This window comes from Anguilla rostrata, chromosome 2, assembly GCF_018555375.3.
Source record: "Anguilla rostrata isolate EN2019 chromosome 2, ASM1855537v3, whole genome shotgun sequence".
In the NCBI taxonomy this organism is placed as follows: Eukaryota; Metazoa; Chordata; class Actinopteri; order Anguilliformes; family Anguillidae; genus Anguilla; species Anguilla rostrata.
This window is the reverse complement of record NC_057934.1, coordinates 47,217,334-47,230,940: the sequence shown is the minus strand read 5'-3', so window position 1 is coordinate 47,230,940 and position 13,607 is coordinate 47,217,334. Positions and strand designations below refer to the sequence as shown.

General features: G+C 45.6%; 1 protein-coding gene across 8 annotated transcripts in view; it reads left to right on the top strand.

The window, feature by feature from the left end:
- Window positions 1-13,607, top strand: part of LOC135248245 (trinucleotide repeat-containing gene 6A protein-like) — a 101,419-nt gene that overhangs the window by 30,676 nt on the left and 57,136 nt on the right. For all 8 annotated transcript variants that reach the window (XM_064322629.1, XM_064322638.1, XM_064322627.1 and 5 more), the window contains one exon: window positions 11,708-11,778. In XM_064322629.1, the coding sequence (XP_064178699.1) occupies window positions 11,708-11,778 (71 nt within the window). The remainder of the gene's footprint in view (window positions 1-11,707; window positions 11,779-13,607) is intronic.

Below are 13,607 nucleotides of genomic sequence, written 5' to 3'. Positions count from 1 at the left end.
AATGTCTGAATATTTCCACCTATTGTGAGGAGGAAGTGGCTTGGCTAGGTTTATTCCTTGTCCAATTTAGTTGTGTACTAATAGTATTTAGTTTGCTCCTCATCTTTTACAAATAGTGTTTTGTGTAAAAGTATAGTCTCTCTGCTTCTATGATATCACCTCTATTCCAGTTGTATATTCAGCCATAGTATGTAAAATGAAATAGACAAGAAATAATATAAATGTATGCGATAACTCCATATTATCATAACAAAAGGAATGATTCTGTCTTCATTTCATCATAAATTTGTAGATTGTTCAGGGATTCTTGTTTAATATTTTTGGTGTGTGCCATTGAGTGTGTGTGTGTGCATGCGTATGTGTGATCGTGCAAGCGTGTGTGTGTGCATGCCACCGTGTGTGTTTGTGTGTATCTTCCAGCATACATATATGCCAGTGTGTGTGACAGTGTGTGTGGTATGTATGACCATAATAGCAGTCTGGATTTAGAGCACGTACGACATGTTCAATATTAGATTTGACTGGACACAGGTCAAGGATGGAGGGAGATTAAATTAGAAGGAGGGGGCGGAATCCCGGGCTGGCGTAACGGGGGTGGGCTTGGGTGGGGCTGGGGGCTCTGGCGTAGTACCTGCTAATTACGGCCCTGATCCGCGTGTCCTGCCCCCGCCGCTCCGGCGGCCCCACCTCCCCACACACCCCCCGCCCTCCTGCACGGGGGGGGAACAATCGGTTCATTTATTCGCCACTGCCACTCAGTCCAAAGTGACATCCAGGTCAGTGACCCGGCGTGCACCCAGGCAATTAACAGACCGGCTCTGTTGCGTTAAGGTGCGATGGCGTTGTGAAAGCAGGGCACCGTTGCAGCGCTTGCAGCTGACCCCTTTTTTCATTGCCGGTATTATTTTGATTACTCATCACGGGGGTGATTCCAGACGGTGTGTTTATACCGTCCATCGGACAGTATTGCTTTCATTGCTTTCAGTGAGAGAGGCACATCCCATGGTGCCGTGCAGACACTGATCCCACGTTTGCCAGTATTACCCGCGTGCGTTACGTTATTCGAACTGGCGCCTGACGGAGGCTGCGGGAAACGGCGTGGCGGTTAATTACGAGGTCGTCCGAATCGCGGCGGAGCCGGAGAGCGATGCGGCGCAGAGCGCCAGACCGGCCGTACCACTCCGGGCAGGCTGCGAGACGCTGGCTGCAGCAGACTGTAATTACACAGGACTGACACTCGGTGAGCTATTTATGATAATGAAGTGGTGCATCAAATCAAATTAACCTTACTTATTTAACACAGAATGCACTAAGGAGGGGCTGATTGCCGTATCGCCGCAGCTCGAAACTGCAAAATTATTATTGTGGTTGCTAATACGCCGCGCGGCTCTTGATGAGCGGGGAAAAGAATAGCAATAAGGAGGAGGCGAGGAGGACTCCCTCTCCAGCGCGAAGATGAATTTTAAAAAGCGAGCGGCGGGGGAAAATGGCTGTGGGTGCAGCGGGAGCGGGGAGAGGGTGCGGCGGCGAGGGGGATGGGGGCTGGGAGCCCTGGGCAGGGATGGCAGCGCAGCGTAGAGCAGCGCAGAGCAGCGTAGAGCAGAGCAGAGCAGAGCAGCTCGTGGGGGAGCTGGCCCAGGCTGAGCTGTGAGTTCCCTAGCACCACTGCAGAGACAGACAGCCGGCTGCCGCACGCCGCTGACGCGACTGCGCCGTGACTGGGACATCCGCCCGCCCGCCCGATCCCGCCGCCGCCTCTTTCGTTCTCCTCCCCGGCGCGTCTCTTCTTCCTTTTTTTATTTCGCTACCGCCGGGGTTTTCCCCCTCTCTCGCGCGTCCGCCGCCGAGCTCACGAGGTACCGTCGCTTACCGCCGCCGCGCCGTTTTCGGGTTTATCTCGCGTTACGTCTCGTCTGGGTGGGTGAGTGTGCGCGTGTGCGTTTATACATGTGTGCGCTTAGGTGCGTGTTTTTTTGTATGTGCGTGTGCACGTGTGACTGTACGTGTCCGTGTGTGTGCGTGTATGTGTGTGCATGTACGTGCATTTGCGTGCACGTGTGCGTGTGTGGAGAGTGCATCAGGCTCCCTGTGGGAAGTGGTGAGGTAGTCGAGTTCTGCATGCGTAGTCTGGGTCCAGGGGGTGAACTGTGTCCCATGCTGAATGTGCTCTGTAAGTCCACAGTGTAATGGCGGTGTCGTATCTCTGCTCTCTTCACCTGTACACTGCACAGGATCCAATGCGAGTTTTTATTACGTACAGACTGCAGTCTGAGTTGTTTTTCAGGCAGGCTGCTGTTTTGGTTGTGTGTACAGGCTGCAGTGTGAGTTGTGTTTATGGGCTGCAGTGTGAGTTGTGTTTACAGGCTGCAGTATGAGTTGTGTTTACAGGCGGTAGTGTGTGAGTTGTGTTTACAGGCTGCAGTGTGAGTTGTGTTTACAGGCTGCAGTGTGAGTTGTCTTTACAGGCTGTGGTGTGAGTTGTGTTTACAGGCTGTAGTGTGAGTTGTGTTTACAGGCTACTGTGTGAGTTGTGTGTATATGCTGCTGTGTGAGTTGTGTGCACAGGCTGCAGTGTGAGTTGTGTGTACAGGCTGCTGTGTGAGTTGTGTTTAGAGGCTGTAGTGTGAGTTGTGTTTACAAGCTGTAGTGTGAGTTGTGTTTACAGGCTGTAGTGTGAGCTGTGTTTACAGGCTGTGGTGTGAGTTGTGTGTACAGGCTGTAGTGTGTGAGTTGTGTGTACAGGCTGCAGTGTGAGTTGTGTTTACAGGCTACAGTGTGAGTTGTGTTTACAGGCTACAGTGTGAGTTGTGTTTACAGACTGCAGTGTGAGTTGTGTTTACAGACTGTAGTGTGTGAGTTGTGTGTGCAGGCTGTAGTGTGAGCTGTGTTTACAGGCTGCAGTGAGTTGTGTTTACAGGCTGTAGTGTGTGAGTTGTGTGTACAGGCTGCAGTGTGAGTTGTGTTTACAGGCTGCAGTGTGAGTTGTGTTTACAGGCTGTAGTGTGAGTTGTGTTTACAGGCTGCAGTGTGAGTTGTGTATACACGCTACAATGTGAGCTGTGTTTACAGGCTGCAGTGTGAGTTGTGTTTACAGGCTTATGTGTACAAGCTGCATATCTTTGTGTACTAGAGAGTAGAATGTAAAAGCTTTTTCTCATTGAGATACACATGGTACATATATGAATACATTTTTCAAACTACACTAATTATATCTACTATTCAACTCATTAACAAAAAATAAAAAAGAACACTTTTAATTTGATCTCAAATTGAATTTCAAATTAAAGTGATTCAAGTGAAAGTGTGGACATACTCAATTGGTACCAGTTTTCTTTTTAAAATACCAAATAGCTAGTAGGTTTCTTCTAATCCTTTTTGAAGGTAACTTACTAAGTTACGCCTTGTGGCATCTTAAAAATCTCAGGATTTATGATGTACCACGCCTTTCGCTTTCTTACCACTTCATTGTAACCCTGTTAAGGCAATGTTACAAGGTCAATAACTTGCTTCTAAGGTGTGCACACATCATAGCTAGCAAGCTGATTTAGCTAGTGTTCTGTGGCAAGTTGTTTCAGAATAATACATAGCATTCTGTAAGTGTTTTGAGCACCTGTGGAATACATTCTTGTTTACTACATGAAACAGCATATTATTAGGCATTGCAAGTAAGTGAAACTGGCAGTTAGGAACCAACACACTCACAGAGGATATCATTTCTAATTATTCTGAGGCATGCTCTGATGTTCAAAGTGTGTGCTCTTTTGTGGTTTTAATTTTTACATTACTACCGTATACTTCCATATAAAATCAACATGTCATGTCTGTTGTCAATAATCTTGATGGATTTAGGAGGGGATGATGATTTTGGCAGGTGGGGTGATAATTATGGTGGGTGGAGTTATAAAATTGGTAGGTGGAGCTAGAATGATGGGGATTCTAAAATTTCATTGTAGTGGTTAGCATGGTCAGTTGAATAGCTACATATCTGCTCATTGCCCTCAACTAGACAAATTGATTAAATGCAAAGATTAAATACAAAGACATTTTCTCAGTGCATTTTAAGGGTTTACACCCTATAGTTTTTTAGGATTCATGTTTTTAATTTTTGATTCATTTTGAGCAAAGGTGTTATTGGACGTTAGCTAGGATGTTGCCTTTTGTGCATGCTTGTTAATAAACTGTACTGTATTTTTTTGTCTGCCCATTGTATGGACATATTTCACACTCATAAAAGCACAGCAAGTACATTTTGTACAGTGACAGATGCTGGTTACGTGCATGCTGATGCAGCTCTGGCAAGCAGCCCACTCTTGAAATGCTTCCTCAGATCACATCTCACAGACCTGTGGGAGGTACTTCACAAGTAGAGCACCAGCCTTGCGTAAAAATCACAAAACAAGGAACTTCCAGGAATGAAAGACCATGGTTTTAATGGAAACCTGTTATGACTCTGTCTACTTAGCTACTGTAATCTATTAACTGCAGTCATAACTGTGGCATATGTCTGACTGCAAATGACTGTTCAATATTAAACCCTTGTGGGGGCATGTGTTGGATGCTGGATTGTTAAAAATAACTCTTATATGACAGTACTTATATATGTATTTGCTGGAGCCCTACTGTGGTTTGTACTGAATGCTGGGCAGTCGGCTTGGCTTGAGGGGTGAGGGTGCCTGTTGTCCTGGTGCAGGTCACTGTCCCCCCACAGGAGGGGGCCGCAGAGTTGCTGCCTGCCTGATGCAATCCTGTCACCTGCTGAGACTCCAGGCCCTTAGGGAGAGGAGAGCTGCCTTACAGGGGACTCTAATGAAGATCTATATCCGCCGTCCTCCTCAGCCCACCGGGGGTGCAGGGAAGAGAGTCACTTCATAATGACGTCCATATTATGGAAGCGGTGGTATATTAAAAAAGAAAACCCTTGGACATGTTGCAGAGTGATTTCTGTCTGTGTTATTACTTCCTCTGTGCCTACAGGATTTGCTTTTATTATTCCGAACAGCCCTGTACGCTTGCCACAGCAGAGCCATTCAGTTGCACGCGAGTGCACATCTTCAGGAGGCATGCGCTGGCCTGAATCTGACACAACTGGCCCTGATAAGTGAATAATGGACACTTTATGGCACTGCTGACAAGTCTGAGCAGTAGTTAACGAGCAGTTCTGAACCAGAGAGAGTGCCGCTCTCTTCTTTACCGCGGGGCTGTGAAAGCAAACATTTGCTCGTATGCTCACATTTTCAGAATAGAGCGGTGTTTGATAACCGACGGAACAGGTGGCGCTATCGTTTAATGATTGCTTTATTTGTTTTGTGCATCAGGGATTGTTTATTTTGGTCTGACTCAGGACTAATTGGATAGCTGAGTGAAGAGAGGCATGCAGCATGTGATGTGAGGTGGGGAATATTGATGTGAGCATTACTCTCTTGTTTTTCTCTGCTCAAGTATGTTACACCCTAATTTATGATATTTGTAGAAACCTGAGACTGTATTCTTACGGTCACCCGAATATACATAGAATGGAATTTTGACAAATATCTGGATTTTTTTTTTGTTGCCTTATTTATAAGTTTTTGCAGACAGCTTTATCCAAGGCAACTTATATGGCCAGCTAGGCCTGATGCACAAAAGTATGAATGAATAAGATGGGTAACACATTTCATCATGCTTCAGTCTTTTGCTGCATAATTATATCCCAGGTTTGTTTTTCCTGCTTTCATCCAGTTAAGTGCACCTTGAGGCATAAGCTTTGGTGAATGAAGGGGTTTGTTTGTTCAGTCAGGTGTGTGATGTTGTCAGCATATGGAAGTTGGCTTGGCGTGTTGCGGTGCGTGTGCATGTGCGGCACCGCGCCCGCAGATGTTCCCGTGCCGCGAGCGGACCGCGGGACGGCGCCCGGCGTGTCTCGGCCCGGCAGACACCGCGCGCGGCGCTGATTAGCATCACAAAGGAGGGCTGTCTGCGACGTCCCATTGTAATGAAAATGCCGCCACTTTTACGGCCGTCCCGTTTGATGAAGTGCCGGCTCTTTCCAGGGTTCTTTGCACTCTTACAGACAGGGCGGACGTCTCATTTGTTTGCGACGCTTTGTGTGATGTTTACAAAGTGCAGACCTCTGATAAAATATCATTCATAAACTCAATTTATCTACGATGATGAAGTATGTCCCTGGTATTACAGGAGTCAGCAATTTCCTTTTTCACTGTTCCCAGTTCCTCATTATTGATTGATGTAATGTAAACTGACATGTATTATATAATGATGGCACAGACATGGCAATTAACTGTTCCTGTATTCATTATAGACCGAAAGTTTGCAGTTTGCGTGCTAATAATCCATTCTCCGAATGGTTCTATTTTACTGGAGAACCATGTGTAGGCTCTTTGATGTTTTTCCTTTCTTCAGCTACTGTAGATAGCCGAACACCTCTCCTGTCCTTAACAATAAAGAATTCTAATGCCTGGGAACTGCATTCATTATAGACTTCAGGGTCGCTGTTTGGAATGAATCACTTTGAAATGGGAAGCGTTTTTATTGAAGCTGGTAGTGGGACAGAATATTTATAGAGGCATGTTCTTGATTGCAGCAGATCTCCTTCAGAGAGACACAGCGCTATTGTGCTCTGGAGAGCCCTGCAGATTTGACGTTCTTTTCTCACACTATTCATCAGCCTTGCTCTCACCCTGCTGAATGGGCAGTCGCTTTATTCAGAGGAATGGTCCTCCTAGGCTCCCCAGCTTCAAATATCTTCAGATTGAGCCGGAATACCTCACAGAATACTGATGTGCATTCAGAGAGTCACATCCACTAACTGCCACCGGGAATTAATTAACTTAATTTTCAGTGTTGTGTGTGTTTGAATATTTCGCAGCTTGTTCCGTGGGTGGGATAGAATAGTGAAGAAATATGTTATTGCGATACCTTGTGAATTTGTTCTGGATAGCAAACTAATGATAAAATGTGTTAAACCTTTGGTTTATTTACTACAGTCTTTCCTTTGTAGACGGTTAAATAGATTGTTCCTCTTTGCATGAGCTCCTGAAGTTTCCCTTCTCTCATTCATTGAAAATAGTTTGATCTGCAATCATCGTGGGTCTCGAGCGGCGAACTGACATTGATACAGATGATGAACAGTTTGTGTGGTCAGAAGGTTTAATATTGCATGAGCCAGATTAACTCAAATGAAAATAGTACTTTAAGGGTTTCATGTCTTTTAGTGACACCCTCATTATGGAAAGTGATGGCGGGATAATGGAGCCCTGATGTCCCTCTCTGTTCCTGGAGCGTTGGCTCTGATTGGCCGGCGGGCCGCTGAGCCGTGGTTGGCGCGGCTCGCGCTTCAGCTCCGCCGGTGGAGCTGAGAGAGAGGCTTCACTGCCCTTAATTACACCTCAGAAAAAGCCTTTGTGGAGATGGTGACTAATTCTGCACCAGTAGCCCCGAGTTCAAGGATTCAGAGCCAACTTTTTACAGCGGGGTGTACGTGTGTATGTGTGGATGTGTTGTTTGTCTGCGTGCCGGTGTGTTCAATTTTTTGCACAGCGAGAGCTAGCCCGCTGACCGCTGATGTCAGGAGCAGGAGAGACCATCGCTGCTCTCCCACTGATCGGCTGTGGAATAGTCTCTGAATTAGCCCAGACGAAAATGTGTGGTAATGACTACCTTCAGTTAATCAGTGTTAAGACAGCAGCACCAGGGAGATAAGGCCACCTCTAATCGCCCTCAAATGACTACCAAATGGGCACACTTGAAGCCTTGATAAATGATAGGGCTAGATTGAGCTCATTTGGCTGGCCTCCTCCCTGAGCAGGTAGCAGATCACAGAAGGCAGGGGCTGTGCTGAACAGCTCACTCTCAGCCCCGCACCAGTATTTCAGCCATGTCCAGCAGCAATGCACTTCCTGCAGATGCTACATCAGTGAGGGTTTCATTTACAGCGTGATATTGCTCTTCTAATTCCCCATGTCCACCAGAGAGCCAATTGTCAGGTTTTATTGCTGCCAATAAGAGCAGTGAGTTCATACTACCATTATCACAAAATCTCTGTATAAAACAGCATAAGAACTGAGGCTGATAAAATGGTGGAGATTGATAAACAAGCATCACAGTGTCGCAGCTGAGGGGTTTGCTGGAAAGTGTTTGTCCTGTGTTCTATTCCATTAAAGTAGCCTTAAAAAAGAACATAAAATGTGAGTTTGTTATTGAGCGTTCCCAGAATGCCCTGGAGTGTGCTGAGACTCGCGTCTTTCAGCACATGATGAAAGTGGCCAGTGAAAGGGCTCTGGACCAGTATCGGCTGCACTGCCTGTGCTCTTGGTGCTCTCTTGGTTTAAAGCTCTTAAGCCTCCACCACAGAGCCCCACTCCAGAAATCTGGACTCAATTCATCTAAACGGATTTTATAAACCAGTATTAGCTGGGTGCACACCGTTACAACCTGAAAAATCCTGACGTGTCAGGCTTCCTCTAGTTCTGAAGACTGGACATATTTTTAAGTCACAGGTTTTGTTCAGAGGTTATTCAGCTTGCCTGTGTGAAACGTTTTCCAGACCATAATACCGTGCTAAATTGGCGGTTTAATGTCAAATTATGTTTTTGCTATGTGAATTTTGTTGTGAATTATTAACTTCAGGTTGTCATGTCTTATTATAATGTACCGGTGTCAGGTGAATTTAAATACATCCATTGTGTTTTCTGTTTTCTTAGTGTCTGACTCCCAGTTGGGAAGTTCCTAAAATTTTAGGAACAATCAAACTGACCATATATGGCTGTGCATTTGAGATTAATTGACTTTGTGAGCAACCCTTTGTCGAAGGCACATTGTGTATGCACCCTAACTGTACATCTGAATATCTCATTGACTTCATCAGTTCTACAGGTATCTAGTAGGTTATTGCCGTATTAAGAAAACAGGCTGTTTCAAGAAATAGACAAGCTGTCGATAAAAAGGGAGAGAAATCCTAGCTACTTTGTGAATATTCCTTTGTGTCTTTCCCCCCTTTCTCCGCCTCCGCTCTTTCTTACTTAATCACACACTTGACATTTAGACTCATATCAAGGGTGTTATCCAGCTCCACTCATAATTAGCCCCAGAAGTGCTCTCCTCCATTGTCCAGGGTGTGTGCGCAGTGTTCCCACAGCAGAAACAATGACTGACCCGCGCTCACCACTGTGCCTTATTCTCCACCTCCCCAGCAGTCAGGAGAAGTGAGGGGGACTGAGAAGGAGGGAAGGGGGAAGGGTGGGGGGGAGGTTATATATGGAGCAATCTAAGATGCAAGTCAACCTTATTTATATTCTCATTTCAGTGTCTCACTCATGCATATATAAGCGACGCTGTACAAATAGAAGGCTTTCAGCAGCCCACTGCAGCTCCGATGTTTGCAGGGCTGGTCAGGGTCAGAGTGGTTTAGCTGCTGTCCGCCGTGATGGATGGGGACAGTAGCCAGGAGCCCCATCCCCCAACCCCAAGCGCCAGCTCTCAGAGTCCTGCGCCCGTCGGTTTGTGTAATGAGAGAGGTTCGAGCAGGTGAGCCACGGAAAAGGCTGGAAATCTCATTACAGACCCCCTCTTCCACCCCTCCCCCAAGAAAGAGGGAGGACAAGCAAATATCCTCACCATATATATATATATATATATATATATTTTAAATATCATTACGCGTGTCACTCGAGACATCCGAGCAGGCGAGCCCGCTAAACTGTGCACATGCATCTCCTTCAGCGTGAAATGGACGCAGTCTGAGGGAGCGCGGCTGTTTGTTATGGCGCCCGCGTGACAAGGGCATTTCAGCAGGAAGCGAGCGAGGGAGGAATTAGTTTCAGGGCGCTAGCTCCCATCTATCACTCGCCGAGCAGCAATCAGGGCAGCAGCGCTGCAGCACGCCCCGTTCTGCGGCGTACGCTCCGCCTAGCCGCACCATCGCCGCCACCCCCCCCCCCCCCCCAAACCCACCTCCCGTTTCATTGTCCCCGGAATCGAAGAACGACTGCAGCTCCCCGCGTTTCACCGGGCATGTCGGGCATGGCGAGCGGGTGAAGGGAGAAAAAAAATCACATAAATAAACTGGCTCGTTCGTGAAAAAAAGTCAAACACAAAAGACAACAAAGGAGCCGCCCGGAAGAGAGGGAGAGAGGGAGACAAAGGGGGAAAGACATAAAGGCACCGGGTCATTAAGTGGGAGCCAGCCTCTCTGTGCGTAAATAAAGCTTATTCATTAGCACAGCTTTATTTACACAAAGGCATACCTAAAGATAGTAAATTGCTGTATGTCTCACAAGTGCGCTAGACAATATTGTATTCTGGAGGCTATTATGCCTTTTCTGAAAACCTTTGGGGGAGAGAACCTTCAGATAATGATGTAACAATGTGTCTTCATTCATCGCGCAACTTTTTATTCTCATCTATAATTAACTGTAATGCGTCCCCCTGTGTAGTTACAAACACTGTATAGAAACATGCACATTTAGATGCAGATGCACCACCCACACAGACACACACACACGCATTCACACATGTGCACGCACACACACAAAGCCATTCTCATCCACACATATGCACATCAAGTAGTTGTTTCAGGTATTAACACATAGAAAAGTTGAAGAAAAAAATACATTTGCATAAAACTGTATGTTCCTTTTTTATTTAAGCACTATGTGAGCCAGATGGCAGTGCACACATACGCAATACCATGTATATATTAAATCGCATAAGCACGTGCACATTGTTGAAGGTTTGTGTGTTGACAGGTCCTAATGCATGGCATGATAGATGAGTAATGGGACATTTCCTCTGTCCATCTTGATAGAGTTTAATTACCAGCGATACATTGTCATCCTTTGTGGAGACACATGGGAGGATGTTATTATTATTAAGCAATTTAGCAGCTGCCCTTATCCAGAGCCGGTGTGAAATGTGGGTCAGGATTCTATGGCTCTCGAGCCCCGCACCTCCGCCACTTGACTGAGGTGAAGAGCTGCCCCTGAGCCCATCCATTACCGCAATCAGCACCACTAATTAAGTCTTAGGCTTCCTTCACATTGATTTACCATGAAGTGACTGTCACGTCATAATTTATGCGCAACGATCTATGATGTTTCAGGTCGACTAAACTTCTAGGGGTTTTTTTTAAATCGTAATGGCGATAGTGCCCGGAGAACGAGGCATGATGCCATGGTGCTGTATGGGGTAGCTGCCTGATGGCCCAGCTCACACTGAGCAGGGCAGGCATGAGTCACTGCAGCACAGCAGCTACGTGAGGCGGAAATTGATTTTTCAGTTGTCCTGAAATTGTACAGAGGCAGCCTGGCCCTGGAAAGAAGGGCAGCACACCCAGCTCAGCGCACAGCTGGCTGGGAGGATGTGCAGGGCATGGCCGGTGTTTGGGACACGCCCTGGCGGGCAGACTGCTGTACCACTGGTGTCCGTCAGGCAGTGAGCAGTCATACAGGCTTCTCTCTCAGCCGCAACAGAAAAACCACGTAGAACATTAGTAGTGAATTCACTACAATTCGTTGTCAAGTGGTTTTATTTACTTCCTGTGTCACAGGTCAAGTGTGGCATGCTTCTCCAGAGGTCATTGGTGTCTGACCCTTCGAACTCTGTGGTCATGTGCCATTGTGAGCCTTGTGTTGTGCCTCTACTCATGTCTGCCTGTTTTCCCAGCGAATGATTGGAACTCTTTGCCAAATCTAAGTCTCGATTTGCCCCACAGGTAAGAAGAGACACGGTCTCTTGCTGCCTCAAGGAGCATCATTTCCCTGCCAGCCCATCAGGATCCCACCGGTATGTAGACTATTTGTCTGACTGTCTATCTGTCTGTTTGTCCTGCACACCCTGTCTGTGCTCACTTGTTGCGTTGTGTCTTGCTTGTCCAACAGCGTAAAAAGCGGTTCTGTTCTTGATTAGCAGGAGACTATTGGGGAGATTAAACCCAAGTTGATTTAACAAATGGAATTTGTATATGAAACTACGGCAGCTGACGGAGAGAACGTCAGTCACTGTGATGAACAATTAAGCTTTTTTTCATAAATATAACCCAAGTCTTATACTATGGAATATACCATAGAAATAACAACCTTCTCCTGAAACATGAAAATATATTTTAAGTCTGGTTGTCTATACATATATAGTGAGCCGAGCTGTATTATTGAAAACCCTCTGTGTAACAGGACATTAACATTTCCCGTGTAGGCGCCTAGAGAAATAATTGGGTCTGCTGGACTCCTGACTTGCCAGGAATACCTTCACATGGGGGAAAAAAAGACTATTTCGCCATCATTTAAGTTCATTATATGCATAGAATGTCCACAGATCCAGCCATCATTAATATGCAAGCTCAGAGCACTGATAGATCCCAGCTGGTGGGATTATTACAGCAGACACAGTAAATGTAAATAATTATGCTTTTGATTATACTTTGAAGTTGCGGGGCAGGCGGTTAACAGCATGGGGAGTGCATGGCAGGACACGAGGACGGGGGTGGAGAGAGTGAGGGGCGCTGGAGTGGATGGGAAAGGCTCCTGGGGAGCTGCTCTTGTACAGTGTATCATGCTGACTAGCGGAAACTCTGTGGACTGCTTTTTATTAGGGCAATTTAGCATTTCGCTATCATCCAGGATGGAGATACTATACCTTAACATTCCCAGCGCGTCTTTTGTGTGTCTGTGAAAAACAAAAATAACAAAGAGGATTTATTATTGAAAGACTTCCTGTTTACTTTCATTTTGAATAATATGAAAAAGAATAAGACAAATTTAACTAATACTAATTCCATGGCGTTCTTCAGTTCCACTAGTTATTGAACTATAAAACAGTCATTTGGCCTTGAACAAGTCGAATGGCAGTTTTATGTCTCAGTACTGTAGTTCCACCCTGGGATTTAAATCAGCCCCTCCAGCTCATTTTCCCTAACATCTGTCTGTCTGTTTTTGCAGAAAATAAATATCAATGCATAATTTGAGCGATACTGTGTGTTATGCTTTTGAGTAATAGTTGTTCTGAATGGTAACTCCTCCTTGCATGTTATATTCAGTAATATCCATTTTATTGGCACCACTCACACATTTTGCATCTCTGTTTGGCTTAAAGATGGCCAGCTTGTGTCATGCTGTTCTCATCATCTCCCATTCACATTAAATTATTCTTTGACATTGATCAGTCAGATCCCAGTGACCCCGGCACCCAGTCTATTCAGCTGGGTGTTCTAGACCATTTACAGTGAGAGTACACCAATCAGATGACTCCCCTGTAAGGAATTGTTTGGACATGATCCAGCAGTTAAATATTTGGAACTAAGCTGGATATTAGGGAACCCGTCTGCCAAAATTTTACATCTGTAATCCTGAAGACTTCAAGAATCTCTGCCTAAATCAATGATGTTTGGTACTCATGGGTTACCTAAGACATGTGTATGTGGGTTGGGACTTAGTATTCCAATCTCAGCAATGGAAAGTAAATGTGTAGAGACATGGAACTGAAGTTGTGTTCAGTTCATTAAATCAGTAGTTTATTTCTGTGCTTGTATTGTGGATAAATTATAAATATTTTGATGGATGAAAAAGAAGATGGTTTACTGCAAGGAGAACTTATGAACGTATGCTAATTGAAAGCCA